This window comes from Sciurus carolinensis, chromosome 8, assembly GCF_902686445.1.
Source record: "Sciurus carolinensis chromosome 8, mSciCar1.2, whole genome shotgun sequence".
Classification (NCBI taxonomy): domain Eukaryota; kingdom Metazoa; phylum Chordata; class Mammalia; order Rodentia; family Sciuridae; genus Sciurus; species Sciurus carolinensis.
Window position 1 is genome coordinate 146,573,425 of NC_062220.1, and position 18,597 is coordinate 146,592,021.

The 18,597-nt window shown below is 55.1% G+C and overlaps 1 protein-coding gene across 11 annotated transcripts in view; it reads right to left on the bottom strand.

The window, feature by feature from the left end:
- Positions 1-18,597, bottom strand: part of Kdm2b (lysine demethylase 2B) — a 115,566-nt gene that overhangs the window by 67,457 nt on the left and 29,512 nt on the right. For 9 of the 11 annotated variants that reach the window (XM_047561163.1, XM_047561165.1, XM_047561167.1 and 6 more), the window contains 4 exons: positions 18,480-18,586; positions 8,165-8,258; positions 7,023-7,176; positions 522-637 (listed from right to left, as the gene is read on the bottom strand). In XM_047561163.1, the coding sequence (XP_047417119.1) occupies positions 522-637; positions 7,023-7,176; positions 8,165-8,258; positions 18,480-18,586 (471 nt within the window). Of the gene's footprint in view, positions 1-521; positions 638-7,022; positions 7,177-8,164; positions 8,259-10,812; positions 11,058-11,469; positions 11,757-18,479; positions 18,587-18,597 lie in introns of those variants that run through there. The other 2 variants (XM_047561173.1, XM_047561174.1) reach the window with 2 other exon arrangements.

The window sequence follows — 18,597 nt, forward strand, 5'->3', positions numbered from 1 at the left end:
GGAGACCTGAGACCGGAGAAGCTCTCACTGTCGAAGCAGAGGAAAGTCTTGGCCTCAAAGAGTTTGAGACGCCCCAGCAGGCGCTGAGGTTAGCTCAGAGATGGGACCTGGAGGACTCAGGGAATCAGGCTTCCTTTCGATCAGATCAGATCCCAAGGGAGAATGCATGGCCAATACCAAATTTGGACCAGGGTGGGCCCTCTTTCCAAGGCCTCCACCTACGCCAAACACTGGCAGCAATAAGATCCCCCAGCCCCTTTCCTCACAGGAGGAAAGGGCTCGCGAGGTTCCTGATATCTCATGCTGTCTCAAAAGACACTTCCCCTTCCACAAGGGGGTTTAGCTGCCTCTTGTCTGGAGATGAACAGAAATTGAGGGGCTCTTTTTGGGGATACCCCCCTTCACCCTGCAGAACCAGGACCCAGGCCTGGCTCGAGACAGGGAGCAGGAGGGACAGGGGGACTGTAAAGGACTTCATAATGGCCGGGCACACCCCCCAGGAGAGAAGGAAGCCTCCTTACCCGGGTTCTGTCCTCGATTTCGTAGATTCGCAGCTGCATGGGCACGTTAAAGCTATGCAGGATGTTCCCGCCGAAGACCAGAGAGTCTACAGGGGTGTAGACTGCATGGATCCAACCTGGGGTGGAGAGGGTAAAGGGAGATGAGCTGCCAGCCCCCTGGGGACCCCTCTCCACACAAGGCCCGAGGGAGGGAAAGATGGCACTCAAGAGGGCCTGGTGGGGGGTACCCAAGGTGTGGGCCTAAGGCTGGGTGCCAATACACACAGAGAGTTGATGCAGAAAGCCAAGACTCCTGGCTCACCTAGGGCACCCAGGCTGGCAGCCACAATGGTCCCTGGCTACTTCAAGTCAAGTGGTAGAAGCTGCAGACCAGCCCCCACCTTGAGGACCTTGATGACCAAGTCTTTCTCCCAGGTCTCAGCTACAGCAGCCAACAGCGTCAGGCCCTGTTCCCGGCTTCCACACTGGCTAGGCAGCTGGAAACACCCCTCCCAGGCTACACATCTGTCCAGAGTCTCTTTTCCATCATCGCCACGAGCACCAGACAGCTCAGAGGCACGACAAAGGAGTAACATCTTGCCAGAGCAGCAGGACCCAGACGCGTCCCCCTGTAGAGTACACCTTGTCATCGATCCTCCCAGGCACATTTCCAGGGGGCCTCCTTAGCCACACAAGGCCTGTGCCCCGTCCCAGCTCTGCTTCCACTCTGTCCCCGAGGCTGAAGCTTCAAGCGCATGGGCCATGGCTTAGCAGTCACCAAGGTAAGGATACCAAAGTGCTCACCTTGTGCCAGGCACGGCCTGGAGACTTTCCAGACCTTTCCTCGGCTCTCACAGAAGCCCTATAAAGGACATATATTCCACCCCGATTTACAAGTGAAGAAACCAAGGCGCAGAAAAGTAAAGTCACCATCAAGATTCTGAACACATGCCTCTGCTGGATTCACAAAAAGTAGGGACAAAGAAAGCTGTAGAATTCATTCGACAGCCACAACTCAGTTCAGACTGGGTATCCTGGCAAGCACTTGAGAGACCGACATGGCTCCTGGTTGCTGGACCAGAGGCAGAGCGAGGGGACAGAGAGTTTTATGTGGAGTCCAATTCACAGATGCTGAAACTGAGGCTCAGAGAGGGCCAGCCACTGGCTGAGTAAAGTCACAGCTGGCAAGGGAAGCAGCTCTTCTTTTAGCTGCGAAGTCCCAGGGGACAGGCATGGAAACACAGGAGAGGCAAAAGGAGAAACACAGAAATAAGAGACAGAGGCAAAGACAAGAGCAGACAGAGGCAGAACAAGCCATAGTGGGAGACAGAGGGAGATCAGTCGGGGCAAGGGCAGTGGCCACCTGAGCCTCTCCTCCTGTCCATCTGTGTGCCCGCTGCTGTTTCTTTTTGCGTTTGCTCTGTTTGTTTGCTTTTGCAGTGCTGGGAATCCAAGCCAGGGCCGCCCCCCTGCTAGGCAAGTGCTCTACCACTGAGCTACACCCCCAGACCCCATGTGCCTAAGGCTTTTGCTCAAAAGAAAATTACAGAGAGAGACCCAACCCACCTCCCCCCACAAGCCCAAGCAGTTCCAGTCTCTTCCCTGTGAGCTGAGACATGCCAGCCCTGAGTCACAGGCGGCCACCGCTGCTGGGAGCAGAGCTGCCACCTGGGAAGGGAACAGGGAGGCTAAGATCTCGGCTGGACACTCAGCCACTGGCCCTTTCTGCCAGGCGCAGGGCTGGCGGTTCTCAGAGGAGAGCGAGGGAGAGCTGGTTTAGGAGCCAGCCGCCGCCATGCGCAGGAGCAGAGGCTTGGCTTTCATAGCCTCGCTCTGCCTTTCACTTCCAGGCCTCTGGTCTGGGCCATCAGAGGCAGCTGCTCTGTGGGCCAGGTGTGCCACTGCGAGCCACCTGGGTCCTCACACCCTCAGAGAGACAAAGGCTGTGCCTCTGAAAAGCCTCGGCTTCCACAGTTGCTTCAGTCTCCTGCCTCTGCTGCCTGCTGGCTGGGTTTCCTGGCGACACTTCTGCTTCCATCAAGGGGGGCTATGCGGCCAGTTGCTACTGTGGCCGCTCCATCAGTGTTATTAAAGCCACACTTCTGAAGACCACCTGAGCCTCAAGGTCCTGGTCCCACACTTCCTCCCATGCCCACCCACCTCCCTACACAAAGCCCAACCCAGGGTCTGAGTTCCAGGCTGCCCTCAGCACTGATCACCATGCTACTGCCCCCTCTCCTGGCCTCTGTGTCTCTGCCTGACGTGCAGAAACTCCCTCCCTTGTGGGGAACTCACTGAGAAGGGAACTTGTCATTGATATTCCTGATGTTCTCGACAATTCCAAGGGTTTGGGAAAGGCTGGTGCCCAGGCAAACCTATATTAATCAGCTTCAGACTCTCCCTGTTCCTGGCAGGTGGAGATGCAGATGCACCTGGCTTTCATCTATTACCCCGTGTGTGAGCAAAGAGGGAGTTGCCATTGCAGGTAGGGAGGAGGGATTCTGGAAGCTTCTTCCCACCGGGGCCTCTCTGGTAGGTCAGGCAGCCTCCCCTGGATTACAGAGGCTGCTCAGTCCCTCCCCTGCCCATTCACATCTGCTTCATCCCCTGAACACTGGCTCCAGGAAGAACCGGGGAGGGGAAGGCACAGCACTCCTGAGCCCTGTCCGTGACCACCCTCCCAATGTCAGCTCCCTCGTGACAACGCTCCAGGAAGCCTGAGAGCAGGTGTCCGGGGCTGGTGACTGGGCAGGGGAGGTTGGCATCTGCCACCTGCTTCCAGCTCGGAGCCATTAGCAATATGAAGGCAATAAACGAAGGCTATTCAGGCCAAGTGACAAGGGACAGATGCACTCATGGAAGGAGAGCAGCAACCCACAAAATCCACCGCCAGGCTGATCTCTGGGGCCCGAGGAAGTCGAGAAGGACGGGGAGGCATAGGGAGTCTCACCCAAAACCTAGGTGTTCAGGATTCAGAATCCAGCAGCCCCCGCCTCACAGCTGCCTCCTCCTGTGCAGGTGCTTCAGGGACAACCCCACCGACGCCCACTTCCCGCCCCGGCCCCAGTGAGCATCCTATGCAGGGTCAGGACCTGGTAGCTGTACCAAGAACCCAAACTGGCACTCCACAGACGGCGTCAGACCCGGGACACGTTGAGTTTGATGCAGCACTTTCATGCCACGAGGGTCAAAGTTCTCCTCAGTCACCCTCAACCGTCTTCCTCTCCCAGACTGTCCAGGAAGGAGTGAGGCCTGAAGACTCACAGGCCTGACCCATGGCCCCTTCACCCTGAGACTCAAGCCGAAAAGCTCAATCACATCTCACAAAAACCGTGTACCAGTTAAAATCTTCCTAACGCGTCGGTGTCCCATGAGCGTTCAGGGAACTGAGGAAGACTCGCTGAAGACAGCTGGGGGGGGCTTGAGGGCAGTGTGAGGTAGGACACTCCCCTAAAGTCACACCAGGGGAACAAGAACCCAGGTCAGCAGCAGGAAACACCCAAATTCGATTCTCCCACAAAGAAAAGCTCATCTCAGGAGCCCTGGACCCCCAAGGTTCTCTCTCCCCACAAAGCCACAAACCAGCTACCCCAAATCTCAGATGTGTGGGTGCATCCTGTGTGCCATGCCCAAGGCTGTGGACGCCAGAGAAAATCCCAAGTCCCCGAAACATTCGTCAACGGCCGTGGAATCCATAACTTTGGTCTTTGGGTTTTCACTGCTTGGCAACAGAACGAGGAAACTAAAGGTGGCATGGATTTCATACACAGAAACACCACCGAAAGTAAGTGCTGTCCCTGACGCTCAAGCTTCTTCCCGTCAGCCCTGCCATCCACACATCCTGCAGCTACGCTTTCAACCAACTGCAGATCAGGAACCCAAGCAAACCGCACCGAGACAAGGCCCTCCTCGTCGTCACTCCTTAAACAACCCAGCGCAGCAACTCTGCTGACACAGGTTACGCCACACCAGGTACTGCCGGTCGTCTGGAGCCGGAGCTTGGTATCCACTGGGGGTACTGGAACCAACCACCAGGGATGCCACGGTGCAGCTGGACGTGCACCTGCTTTACTGTCAGAACCGTCATGGAACAGCAGCCTCAGAGGAGGGGGTTTTTTGCCCCTGGTTTTGTTGGTTTTGCAGGGCTGGGAATGGAACCCTAGGCCTCATGCACTCTAAGCAGGTGCTCTACCGGGAGCTGCAGTCCTCGTGTTTTTAATTAATGTCCATCTTTAGCAAAATTGCAATTCTATATCAGTTCCCAACTTTTTTTTTTTTTTTTTTTTTTTTTTTTTGTGGTGCTGGGAATTGAACCCACGGCCTTGTGCTTGCAAGGCAAGCACTTTACCAACTGAGCTATCTCCCCAGCCCCCAACTTTTTTTTTTTTAATTCATTGGTCCAACACGTGATGCCTGGAAACCCGTCTTATGCTGCCACTACCCCTCCTGCACAACCACCAGAGGCAGGTGGTACATTTCAGGGGTCCCTTTTCTTTCTTTCTTTTTCTTCCTTTTTTTCTTCTCTTTTGTGGTACCAGGGATGGAACCCAGGGGGCCTTGAACTATATCCTCAGCCCTTTTTACTTTTTTATTTCTGAGACAGGGTCTCAGCTAAATTGCTTGGGGCCTTGCTAAGTTACTGAGGCTAACCTCAAACATACAATCCTCCTGTCTCAGCCTCCCTAGTCATTGGGATGATGGGCATGAGCGACCACACTGGGCCAATGGTCCCTTGTCTATTTCTCAAAAATCTGGGGGACAAAAAAACAAACAAACCCATATCTTCCTCAACACCCCCAGGGCCAGAAGTCTTTGCTGGGGTCTAACTTCCTGCTTGCTGGGGTTCAAATCCACAACTCTTCCTGCCCTCGGGACAGTTATATACCTGCTGTGGCTGTGGTGCTGCTTCCCAGGACCCTCCCCAACTTGCTGAAGTCACCAGTCAACAGAAGGATCAGCCTCCTCCCACCCAGTTCTACACAGGGCCCAGTGCGGAAGGGACAGGGATGGAGGGATCTTGAGGGTCCCAGAGTGCAGCCCCTCTGTACAGATTTGATAGTTGAGACACAGAGATAGGAAGGTCACAGAAAGCAACCAGGGCTGTCTCGCCAACCCCTGCATGGGCTAGAACACACTTCAGGACCCACCTCCTGCCCAAGGTTCCACACCACATCGGCGAGGGTCTACATACCTGCTGCCCACCAGGTACAATCCCTTCTAACTCAAGCAGGGGCCTGGGGCCATGGTAACAGAGTCACCCCCACTAAACCCTGCCACCCCCAATTTCCACATTTTCCTAAAAGGTCAGTGTCTACCTTCTGCCCAATTTGCTAGAAGAGCCCAGGTGTGCAGGCCTCTCCCTCCACTGTGGGAACTACTACCACATCCACCACCCCTGTTCCATGTCTAGACCCGAAGTCAATGCTCAGCAACCTAAATGTAGCCAATTTTTTCATGTAATGGATCTTAGTGGCTTCAAAGGATACACATCTTCTGGTAAAGCTTCCACCCTGTGGCAGTTCCCCTATAATCTCCTCAACACACCCATAGCTAGTTTCTACTTGTATACCTCCAATGATGGGGAGCTCACTACCAGCAGAGCAAGTTATTCCAAAACCACTCAGCTATACCTTCTTTCAGGAAGAACTATAGTTACCTGGCTAACTATAGCTACCACACACCTGTTTCTCAGGTTAAAAAACAAAACAAAAAAACCTCCTTCAAACTCATCTCACCTGATGTGATTTCCAGATTTTTCTTTCTTAATATTAACCTCCCCTCCAAAGTATAATGACCAAGAGGTACACAACCTCCCACATGTGGCCTGACCCCTTCACTCTGGGCACAGGTCAGCCTGTTACCTCCCTCATGGGTAGAATCCTTCTGTTAATGCAGCCTACGACCCAGAAAATGACTCCTAGGTCAGCAGCCACATCCACTAGAGACTCAGCCTATAACCAGCTGAAAGCCCTCAGTCCACCTCCAAAGAACTGCAGGCAAGCGGGTCTCAGCTTTCTCAGTCCTCGCATCCCCCGTGTCTTACTCCCTTCCTACAGATGGGAACAGAGGCCCAGAGAGGCAGTCTCAGCTCATAAGTCACACACCAAAATTTCAACTGATCAATTTTCGCTGCCCTTCCCCAGAGCTCGCATCCCAAATCTTTGGGGTGCACCCACCCCTGGTATCCAAAGGGCCCGTGTCATCATATCACACAGAAACCTCCCGAGGAAGTCCTGGGGCAGACATGAAGACGCTGCCTGAGGGAAGGCCTGAGTCTTCTCAGAGGACAGAGAATTCCAGCCCACAGGCACAGAGGTGCAGGCTAGATGTTCCCTTCCACCTGAAGCCCACCACCCTCAGGAACTGCACACTGCACGGCCACCAGCCAGACCCACCAGGCTCAGACAACCCTCCCCTGGCCTCAAACCTCAGTTGAGGCCACTGAGCTGCAAGGACCCTGCTCTGAATGCTGGGGGAGCCAGTGGCAGAACAGAGCCCAAGGCCAGCCACACCAGAACCTACCGGAAGGGATGAAGAATGTGTAGCCCTGTTTCAGCTCAATTCTTTGGCATCGTTCCACACGGTCTCCCAGGAAGATGTCGCTCTGTTTGCCTGAGAGCACCCACTCCTCATACAGCGCCAAGTTGTGCAGGGTTGGCGGGATCAGCCAAAAGATCTTGGGGAGAAAAGATGTCATCAGCTCGTCTCCAATTTCTTCCAGGCCCTGACACAACCCAGACAGCCACATCAGCCCGGGGCGAGGAGGACAACCAGGGGAGAGAATCCATGCCCCAACCCCCTGCATCTCCTCCAAGACCAGGTCCAAAGGGCCTCTGAGGAGGCAGGGAGGGCTGAGGCCAGCTTTAGGGAATCTCCATTCCCGCTGAAATGCCAGGAAAGGAATACTGCCTCTGCTGGGGCGGGGGCACAGTCTCCCGAGCCACAAGAGAATGTGAGGTGGGGGAAGGAGAGGAAGGGAATTTCCTAAGCTGTATGATAAAATGCCCCAATAAATAAACCCAGCTTGCTCTCACTTTGGAGAAGGAGAAAAAACATCTGGAATCAAGTGGGTTGACTTCCTCCCAGACTCTCTTCCAACATGTTCTTTCAAAACAAATGCACATGCTGACCCAGACGAGCAGGGAGGCACAAGGGCATTCTCCAGAGGCACATGTGTCTCCCCAGGGACACTGACATCCCCGCATGGACACACACAGAAGAGACACATGGGAGCACCCTGAACACACACCCCACTTCCCTTAGGCAGTGAGAGCCTTTTTGGAGGCAGGTGGTGCTGGCACAAGACTCTGAAGTTGAAAGATCCCAGTGTTGGGGCTGAGATGACAGCCAGCGGGAATGCACTCGGGAGATTCTTGGGAGTCAGGCCCAGCTCCAAACTGGCCAAAGGTGTTTAGGACACTGGACTGGGCAAGCGGGAATGAATGGGAACCAGATATGATGCCAAACAACTGGCATTGACCTTGCCTTCCAGAAGGAAGCAGGGAGCCAACAGATGACCCCAGGAGATGGAGTGGCCCTGAAGGTACTCACAGGGCAGGACTGGCTGAAGGAAAGGGACAAAAGGAAGGGGACAGGTCAGCGAGCCCCTCCATGCTCAAAAAGTCAGAGGGACACAGAAAGTTGTAGAGTCGGCTGGAACTCACCTTCCCACCCCGGAAAACATGGTACCACACGGAAGTGCCTCCAAAGTCGATGTGGAAATCAGTGAAACAACCCTTCACGCTCATCAGACAGTACCTGCAGCATGGAAGCGGGGGAACAGGAGTTTAATGCGATCGCAGGAGGTGAGCAACCCTTTGGAGCTGCCTGACCTGGTGCCCTTTTACAAACGCTGATGCTGGGAAATTGCCTTTCCTTTTTTTAAAAATTCAAATCTAAATGGGAGTTCCCCCAAGGGGATGCCCCGGGATCAGGTGACGAATCTCAAGCATGGGCCACTCCCCCACCCAAGGCTGGGGATGGCATTTTTGTTGTCAGGTTTCCGAGAGAGCTGCCAACCCACAGGCCCCTCCGTTGTCAGTGTCCACCCCTGCCCCACCCGCAACCAGCTAAGAGGCTTTCCCTCTGCTGCTTCACAGATCTGATACCTACAGCTTTCCCAAGCTGCCAGCCCCCTCAGCAGCAGCTGGGCCCCCTGGAATTCGCTCGTGAACCACCTGCACAGCTTGCCAATTACTAGTTCCCATTCATCTCATTCATTCGACCAGTGGTCCAGCCCGAGCCAGACAGGCTACTGAGAGAAATGAACCAGAATGTACAGATCCTGCCCCTGTGGATGGAGCCAGGCCCAGGGACAACCACACAGCAAGAGGATCTGCAACTGATCTCCAAGTAAGCAACACAGCTAGAAGCCAAGAGGGACTTGGCCACCTACGAAGGTCCAGGCAGTGTGATTCCACCTATGAAATGTCCCAAGTAGGCAAATCCACAGAGGTGGCAGATAGATGGGTCGGGGCCAGGGGCTGGGGTGGGAGGGATGGGGACAAGGCTAAGAGTACAAGGGTCGCACTGGTTCTAAAATGGATTGTGGTCGCACAACTCTGCGAACACACTGAAACCACCGGACGGCACACTTTCCACGGGCGAACGGTATGGGAATTTTATCTCAATAAAGCCGTTTAAAAAAAAAAAAAGTAAAGAGATTTAACAGAAGCCCCTGGGGGTGTTGGCCAGGCAGAGAAGCAGAGAGGAGCTGGACCTTCAGGTTGGGGTGGAGGGCAAGCGCTGGGGGGAAGGAGAGGACCCGCCAGCAGCTCCCCTCCCTCCCCAGCCCCAGGGAGAGCCAGAGTCCACCCTTCCTTACAGGATGGCACCAGCCCCTCTCCGCTGCCACACGCTGCCCTCCTAGGGGTCGGCAGAGTTTGAGGAGGGGGCACAGAGCAGGCTTCCAAGTCCAGGCCTGGAGGACAACAGTGCCAGGGCCCCCCCACCACTAACCCCTTCCCACAAGAGCCCCGGGTGGCACAGATGGGGGCAGCCTCCCTCCGCTCTTGCCCATCCACCTTGGCACCTCCAGAGGCCCGCGCAGGCTTACCCCACTGACCTCTTTTCCCTGCCGCACTTTGCTTTTCGTGGTTTGGGGAAGAGAGGAGGAATGGGGCGGGGACGGGCTGGGAGGAGCCGGCAGCAAGCCCGAGTGCAGGAGTGGGGGGGGCGTGGGGCTGAGCTGGGTAGCAGGCGGCAGGGTTCGGCCCCCTCCTTCTGGCTGCCTTTTGCACCTTGCGTTCAGGTGGACCCGGGGCTCGGCAGTATGCAGGCGGCGTGCCCGCGTCCCTCCTCCGGATAGGCTGGAAGGAGCCTTAACCATGTGTCTGCAGGAGGCTGACAAATCAGAAGGCCTTCCCGTACATCAGAGCCCCGCTGCCTAGCAACCCCATCGGAGGGGTGTAGTTGACAGCCCAGGACGCAGGCTGTCACGAAGCTGGCACTAGGGCTGTTGAAGTCCTCACTCTGGGTTCCACACCCTCCCTCCTGTCCGCCCTGGGCCAGCCCTGTCCCTAGACTGAAGGCCTCTGAGTTCCTCTTCTCTCCAAGGAATGGGGGGTCCTGAAGCCCTCACCCACCCCACCCCCACGGACCACACCGGCCTCTTCTAAGCACCACTTCAAAATATTAGTCCTCATTTCCCTAAAACCACCTCTTCATCTAGGTTTGGTTTTTTCCTTTTCTTTTTTTAATCTAACCTTGGTTTCCACCCCCTCCAGGCCTCAGCTGAACACAGTTTAGAGAAAACAATTTAAGTGTGTGCAGGGTGGAGCCAGGAGAACCTGGGAGCTTCCCTCAGCCTGCAGCTAGAACCACCCGGGTACCCACAGCTGAGAGGGCAGGAAGGGAGCCCCAGCTCCAAGCCCCAGGGCTGCCTGGCCAAACCCTCACCCCCACTCAGCTTATCCTCCAGCCTCCAGCCCCAACCTCCACAGCACGTGGAAAATGGGAATTCCTGGTTGCTGTGTGCAGGGAAAGTTCTCCAAGTTGAGTCTGATCTGTCTGATCTATCTTATCTGCCTTCAGGGTCACCCTCCAGCATCAACGGAGGCCCCTTGGGGCCAAGGGAGGCCAATTCCAGACCAGCCTCTCCTGAAGTGGCCCCTCCTTCCAATGTCCCTTATTTCCTGGCCGCCAGCCCTGGGCTGCCCCTCCCACCCTGTGACTGCAAGCATTAGAACAGCCGGGGTGGCTGTGACAGGGTGGTTTTGCTCTGGCCCCTGCAGGCCACCCCAGACTCCCGCTGCACCGACTTGGGGCTCCCCGCTAGCTCCTGCTCGCTCTGGCGTGACGCCTTTGCACTGACCTCTACGGCTTCCTCTTCCCAAGCACACCGCAGTCACATGGGCACCCCGGCTCGGTGCCACGGCCGCCGAGCTCTCCGCGCCGCCGGCCAGCTAGCCCAGCTTCCGCAACAGCCTCGGCGGCCCCCTGCCCGCACAACCTTCCACCCGGCACGCCCCTGCCCAGGTGGCTTCTGTGCAGGAGGGCACCCAAGTTGGCGACCGAAAATCAGGAAGCCCCCCTCCAGCTGAGCCCTGGAGGGGTTCCCGCCCTCCAAGGCCCAAGGTGGCGGGGAGGAGGCTGGAAGGAGGGGGCGCTGCACCTGCAGCACCAACTTCGGGGCGCTGCCTAGGGCTGCGCAGGCGGGCGGCCTCACCCCGCCCTTTTCCTCCAACTTGGAGAAACTCCCCCTGGGTGGCCCAGCCGGTGTCCCCTCGGGCAAAGGTCTGGCGGGGAGGGCCCTGGAAAACTGGCACCGGGCGGCGGGCTGGAGGCGCCGTGCGGGCGCGAACGCACACTCCACGCCTGCACCCGCCCCGGGAGACACAAAGAGCAGCTCCGCGACGCCGGCCGCGCAGCCCGCGGCTGGAGGCCACCCACACCCCGCCCGGAGCGCCACAAAGGAGCGGGGCGCCGCGCAGGAACGCCCGCCCGGCCCGCCCGGCGCGCCCGCGGTTACCCTCGGCGGCGGCGGCGCGGCTCCCGGGCGTCCCCTTCGGCGGCGGAGGCTCGACGCGCGCCCGGCCCCGGCGGCAACGGGAGCCGAGCCCCCTCCACGGCGCTGCCAGGCCCCGGCCGAGGACGCTGGGGCCCTCGCGCGCCGCCTTCCTTCCTCGGGGAGCCGGGCGCAGCCTGCGCTCATCCCCGCGCTGAAACTGAACACCCGCGCGGCGCGGCCGCCGCCAGGGAGGCGGAGGGAGGCCTCGGCGGCGACGGGGAAGCGCACCCGGCCAGCGCCAGGGGACGCCGCCGCCGCCCACGCTGCCCCCTGGCCCCGGCTAGGTGGCTGCACGGTGTTAGCTCTCCCGGCTTGGCCTGGGTTTTCCCGGAGTGTAGACGCCACCCTGCTGCCGGGGTGACGACCAGCAAAGCCACCTTATTTAAATGTGCACCTCCAGGCACAGCTGAAGGAAGGAGCAGTGCTAGGGGACCGGGAAGTGTCAGACCCGAGAGCGGGAACCAAGAAGGGAAGGAGGAGGCTCTGATCCCTAAGAGACCCTAAAAGGCTAAGAGCTGTGTGACCTAGGGCAGCTTACTTTCCTTCTCTGAGCCCTTTCTTGATCCTTCTAACATGGAAAGAAGTGCCCTGAAGTTCAACTCTGCATTCTACCGAGGCTCTTTTGCTGCCCCTTCCCCTAGCTGGCTCCTTAGCTGTGGCACCATAGAATTATGCAAATTGAAATAAATACCCATTAACAGAAAGCGAGGGTATTTGGATTAGTTAATCCAAACTTCACAGCAACCGTATGAGGATATTCCCAGGATTACCCCCACATTTCAGAAGCGGAGGCTCGGAGGCTCTTTCTCATCCTGATCGGGGAGACTGTTAGGTGGTAGGGCTTACCTGTCACCGCCCGTCTTGGGAGTCTCTCACCCCTTCTGCTTGGCAAATCCCAAGGGTGTAGAAGATACAGTTGAACCTCAACCACTGACTTCCGCGGAAGGAGGTGATCCAACTCAAATCAGAAGTCCCCCCCTACAGGTCACCAGGGTCACCGCCCTCCCACTGGGTCCCCACACCCTCCCCCTAAACCACAAGGGTGCAGGAGACAAGTCTCCTCTGCAGGGGCAGAAACCAAGCTTCTCCATTCTTTGGCCAAACACCATTCACTGGGGCTACCCAGCAATATTTATGGGTTCCAGTTACATAATCATTAATAATAACACAGCTATTTACACACACAATCTCATTTCACCCTTCAGACAACCCCATCGTCCACATTTTGGGGATGCAAAGGCTGAAGCCATTTCAAGGTGATCCTCCACCTGGGCAGGGAGCTGCTTCCTGGTGCTGTAGGTGGCCAAGTTCACCACTTTTAGTACCTGGCAGTGGTCTGCCATGAAGTTAGACTATAAACTCTTTTTAACTGGTTGGATTTACTCAGCAGGTGTATGTTTTGCCTATTTAAAAGAAAAATTAACAAGTCTGAGAAATGGGCTCCATCTTGGATTTAAGCAACAATCACTGGGAGGTAGCCTAGAGCAAGAATTTCATCATACTTATGAAATGGACGTGAGGTTAAATAAGCCAACAGAGACCACCCTAACAGCTGGACCAGGCTGTCCACATGAAAGATTTATCTTTGTGAGTCACAAATGCCTCAGCTCCTTGTTGGCAGGGACAGTATCTGATTCCTCTGTGTAAGCGCAGCACCAGCAACAACTCTATCGTTATTCTAATCAGCTGTGCAACCTGGGACAGATCTTCCCCCTTTCAGAAATTCAGCCTCCCCATCTGTAGAACTAGTCAAGGGCCTCTAACTGGTGGCCTCAAGGGTCAAACCAGGATGTATTCGCTTTGGCTGACAATGCTTTTTTTTTTTTTTTTTTTAAAGAATTTCTAAAGACCAGCCTCTCTAGTTATCCACAAGCCCCACTGGTCTCTACTGTCTTACACTCATCTGTTACATTACCTTCACTGAACCACTATGAGCTTCAGTTTCCTTATCTGCAAAATAAGGATACTACATCTGCCAGCAGGACTGCTGAAATATTCATACCAGTGCCTAACACAGAGCATTGGGAATCCAAAGGCCTGGCCTTCCTGTTTGACACTGGCGGCTTCTTAGGCTGGCTTTCCTGTCTGATAGGATACAGGGGTGATGATTTATGAAGCCAGGAGGAAACACAGATGATGAGAGGAGGTCTTGGGGTTAAAAAGGGAATGTGGCTGTAGAGAAAAGCTCTATGCTGAACAGCAGAGAAGCCAGACTCCGGCAGGCCACATGGACACACATTCTGTCCCACAGGGGGACCGCACTCCACATTTCACATCCACTCCCCCACCAGGGGAGGGAGGCAGGCTAGGGAGGACAGAACTGCCACTTCGCAGAAGGTAAAACCGAATCTGAGAAAAGACTTGCAGGGGCCAGAGAATGGCAGAAGCAGCCCCTGCAAGCTGCTCCGCCCAATGCCCATTTTCATCCTGTCCTTCAGCTTCTTGCCCATCTATTTGCCCCCAGGTTTTCCTACTGCCCCCACAAACTAAGAAAAAAAGGGGGTGCATTGAACTCTCAAACATAGGGCCAAACATGATTTACGTGAAGTCCCCTTTTGGCTGGGCTTCTGAGTTCCTCCGCGGCTTCTCGCCCCCAGCACATCTTCATTACACCAGCCAACCTCATTTCTGCAAACCCTGGTGTTACAGAGCAGCAGAGAAGGGGAGGGGACTCCCAATACCTTCCCGGAATGCATTCCAATGCCCAGTCTTCCTTAGTGAAAAGGGTACACCCATGTCATCGGGGATTGTGGAGGCTTTGAAATGTGTCCACAAATTCTTCTATGCTCCTCTCTTCAAGAGGTAGAACCAAATTCCTATCCCCTTGAGAAGGGGCTGGACTAATCAACAGAAGATGGCAGAAGCAAACAGGATGTGACTTTCAAAATTAGGTCATGAAAAGCACTGTGTCCCCCTCCTTGGTCTTTCTTGAACCACTCACTCTGGGGAAGAGTTGTAAGTGAACCTGTGGAGAGGTCCCTGTAGCAAGAAACTGAGGCCTCCTGCCAATAGTCACGTAAATGCCCATCTTGGAAGTGGATCCTTCAGTCCCTCCATTGAGCCTTCAGATAAATGCAACCCAGGCTTAAATCTTTTTGGTTTTGTTTTTGCAGTACGGGGCAATAAACCGAGCAGAGTTCTATCACTGAGCCTTGCCCAGTCCTTTTAATTTTGAGACGGAGTCTTGCTAAATTGCCAAGGCTGGCCTCATAGTTGTGATCCTCCTGCCTCAGCCTCCAGAACAGCTGCGATTACAGGGTGTCCAGTAACCTGTCTTGACACAGATCATAAGAGAGCCTGGGCCAAACCACCCTACTCAGTTGCTTTCAGATTTCTGACCTGCAGAAATCTCTTGTTTAAGCTGCTAAAAATTGTATTTTTAGCTGTGAAGTTTTAGGGTCATGGTTATGCAGCAATAAAGAACTAAAGCAGCTGAGCACTGTAGCTCATACCTGTAATCCCAGAGACTAGGAGGCTGAGGCAGGAGGACTGCAGGCTCCAGGCCAGCCTGGGCAACTTAATGAGACCCTGTCTCAAAATAAAAAATAAAAAGGGCTGGGGATGTGGCTCAGTGGTAAAGCGCCCAGGGGATCAATCCTCAGCACCACCAAAAAAAAAAAAAAAAACCTAATGCAGGGATAGTCCCAAATAATTGTCAATTGCTTAAACATCAAGGGAATCTCAAGACAAATAGTTCTACACAAAGCATTTCTACAGCGTAGAGATGGAGAAAGAGGCAATGGCCAAGATGTAGGGTGAGATCAGTGTCGGGTTGCCACCCACGATTCTCTTTCCCCTTCATCATGCTTTATGGTTTTGTTGTCGGCGTTTGTTTGTTTTGTTTTGTTTTGTTGTACTGGGGATTGAACCCAGGGGTCCTTTTCCACTGAGCCACATCCCCAGCCCTTTTTTCAATTCTGTTTTTTTTAGTTTGAGACAGGCTCTCACTAAGTTGCTTAGAGCCTCACTAAACTGCCCAAGCTGAACTCGAACTTGCAATCCTCTTGCCTCAGACTTCCAGATTGCGGGGATGACAGGTGTGCACCACTGCACTTGCCTGCTTCACGTCTCTCTGAGACCCTTATCACCAAATTATTGCCGTTTGCTTGCCTGCCTCTTCTCCCCAGCTCCGAACATCCCCCACGAGGGCGGGGCCTGACCGTATCCACTGTGATCTACCAGCCGCCTGGAGGCGAGCCTCGCACCCTAAGGTAACACAGGTTGCGTGTACTCCCTGGACTCCGGTCGCCTTCCCTTGCCTTAGATATCTCAACCAAAACCTGCTGAAATCCCTAAAGCACCCCCAGACCCCAAGTGAATGGCATAAATCCTGGAGCCAGGGAGAAAGCTGCGGTGCCTCACTGTCCCCCTCCACGCCCGCAACCCTTTGATTCAGGAGGGCCGTCAGCTGTCTCTGCTCCGCAGGCGCCTCCAGCAAGAAAGCGCTGCAATTTCCAGAAACAATGTCATTTTAATTAAATTCCACAGAACCATTCCACGGTCCCAGAGGACGTTACCGTGGTGGGATTTTTACCTTGCTTATGAACATCTGAAATCAGCATTCTTCTCAGCCAAACAAATGGATTATTTCCAAGGTGACAATTTCCTTCTTAACAAGGTTCAAATCCTGTAACAAGTTTCTGTGGCTGCTGACAGAGTTCAGAAATCTATTTGCTACACCATCCAACCGATGCCTCCAGACACGCGGTCCTAGCAAACTGTGTGAGCTCGGTTTTGGGGTCCTAAGAAAGGACTCGAAATGTGTTTTTAGAGCTTGCTATTTAAAGGAATCTCGGGAAGGTAAGACAGACCTTAACTAATTGATATGGACATCACCCCTATTCTACTTCCTATCTATGTGTCCAAGTGTCCTCTCCTGTCTTCTCTCCCCACCCCATCCTTCTTTATCTAGGCCAGACAGGGCCTCCTCCCTTCTGCTCGGCCCCGCCCACTTCAATCCACACGGAGGATTTGCAGAATAAAACCCTGAACACATCCTGTCCACTTAGAATCTCAGAGAGGTTTCTGACTCTTTTCAGGGGAAACTGGGACTCTATTCTGTCTGGCTCACCACCATCCTGCTTCCATATCCCCAGCTGTCCCCCGGTCCCTCCCAGCCAGCCCAGGCCCTCTGAACCCAGCCAGGAAAACCCCCAGTCCTCATCGCCTAAGGAACCCCCTAAACCCTTTAGAACCCAGTTCAGGATTTGTTCCCTGTCCTCCCTGACCAGGTAAGTCCCCTGGTGCCAGAACCAAAGCACCACACGCCTCTTTGCCTGGCGGCCTCATCTCAAACGCGTGCTTCCAAGTGTGTCTCTCATTACAGGATGAACATCTGTCTCCTCCATAAACTGGACACTTTGTGTGGGAAGGGGCCTCATCAGCCCCCCTCCCCCCAGTGCTCACCACCAATCGGATGCTCAGTACGCAGTTGCTGAATGAATCAATCAAACGATGGGTCAGTCCAGGGGCGTGATTTGCCTCTAACGAGCCCCACATCCTCTCTTGCAATCCCAACCTGACGCGCTTCCCCTCCTCCATCCTCCCCCTTCCTCCCACAGCCACTGTCACCTAAAGCCCAGGTTCACCTCCTCTCCAAGCTTTCCTGACGGCATCAGCCCTGAAGGACTCCTCCTTCCCAATCCTCCTCCCAAGAATCTGCTTCCCTGGGCCCAGGATCAGAGCCCACCGTCCTGTGCTGCAGGGCACTTTCTCCACAGGGTGGGGCCTTTGGTCTTTTTTTTCTCTCTCTACTTCCCCTCCCAGGGGCTCTGCAAATTTTGCTGCAGTCAGAAAAGAATGGAATTGGAAAGAAACCCTGCTACTCTCCCTCCCCACCTGGAGCCGGGTCTCTCCCATCGATGCAACCCCAATCCAAGCGCCATATGAAGCTTCAGGGGAAGGGGAGGAAAAATGTCGACCAGGCCATTAGAGAGGGGGCGCCGAGGGAGTTGCTGAAAGCAAAACCTTTAGAAGCCGGGCCCAGTGTACTGGCCTCCCCTAGGAAGCCTGGCAGGCACGCTGCATTCAATACGCTCTGAATGGAAGGGAATGGAGGGAATGGAAAGTTCACAGCCTGGAAGCTCCTGGGGGCATTGCTGGCAGCAGGGAGAGCAGAGATGCTAATGGATCCAGGCCACCAGCTCTTCTAGGAAGCCCAGAGCACTAGCCCTGCCTGCGACAGCCAGCGTCTCCTTCCCCTTTAAGGGATGGAAACCTGGAGGGCCTGAGCTGGTGGAAATCCCAAGCGGGGCTACTTCTGCCCAGAAGGGGTCCATTTATCAAGTCCCTGAACATGGAGAGGCACAGAGGTGCTTCTGCTGGTGCCGAACAATCAATCACAGGCTATGCTGCTGGTCATGCTGCACCTCCAAGGTCTCTGCTATTGACCATGGTCACCTTCCTGCCCTGCACCAACATCCTGCTGGAAGGGTACCCTCTAAGACACTCCTGGTGAGTAAGATGACCCCAAGCTTTGCTCAGGAAAGGTTCTGCTGGGTCAGAGACCCCAGGTCTCAACACCAAGGAAAAGAGAAACACTAGGCCCCTCCCCTGCTCCGGCCTAAAACAGTGTCCACCGTGGGCAGTGAAAATACCCATTCCCAGGACAGGCTGTCACACCGAGGGAGCAGACACAGGTCTGCACAGATGCACAAACACACAGGTGTACAAGGAATCGTCTCCCGTGGCCCCTCCTTCTCAGATCCTGTTCTCCCTGGGGGAGCTGTGGGGAGCCCCGAGGGCCAGCTGGAATCAGAAGCATTCCAGAGAAGCAAGATGCCAACCGGCCCAAACCAAGGTCCACACGCTTCATGTCCCAACAGTGCCCCCGTGCAGGCACAGTCCTTCAGCTCCGAAGGGGGCAGCTGCAACGTGACACTCAAACTCACGTAGACAGCCAGGCATGCCCCTCCAGCCCCCAAGGCTGGGGGCCCCCCTCCCCTCTCCCACCACCAACCAGGCAGTCTTACTTCTTCACTTTCGGGTACTTCATCTCTGCGATGGCATTCGTGGCTTCCGTCTGCTTTTCCTTCAGGTGCTGGGGCCACATGTTGTCCACCCAGTCCACCAGGTCCACCTGAAACCCAG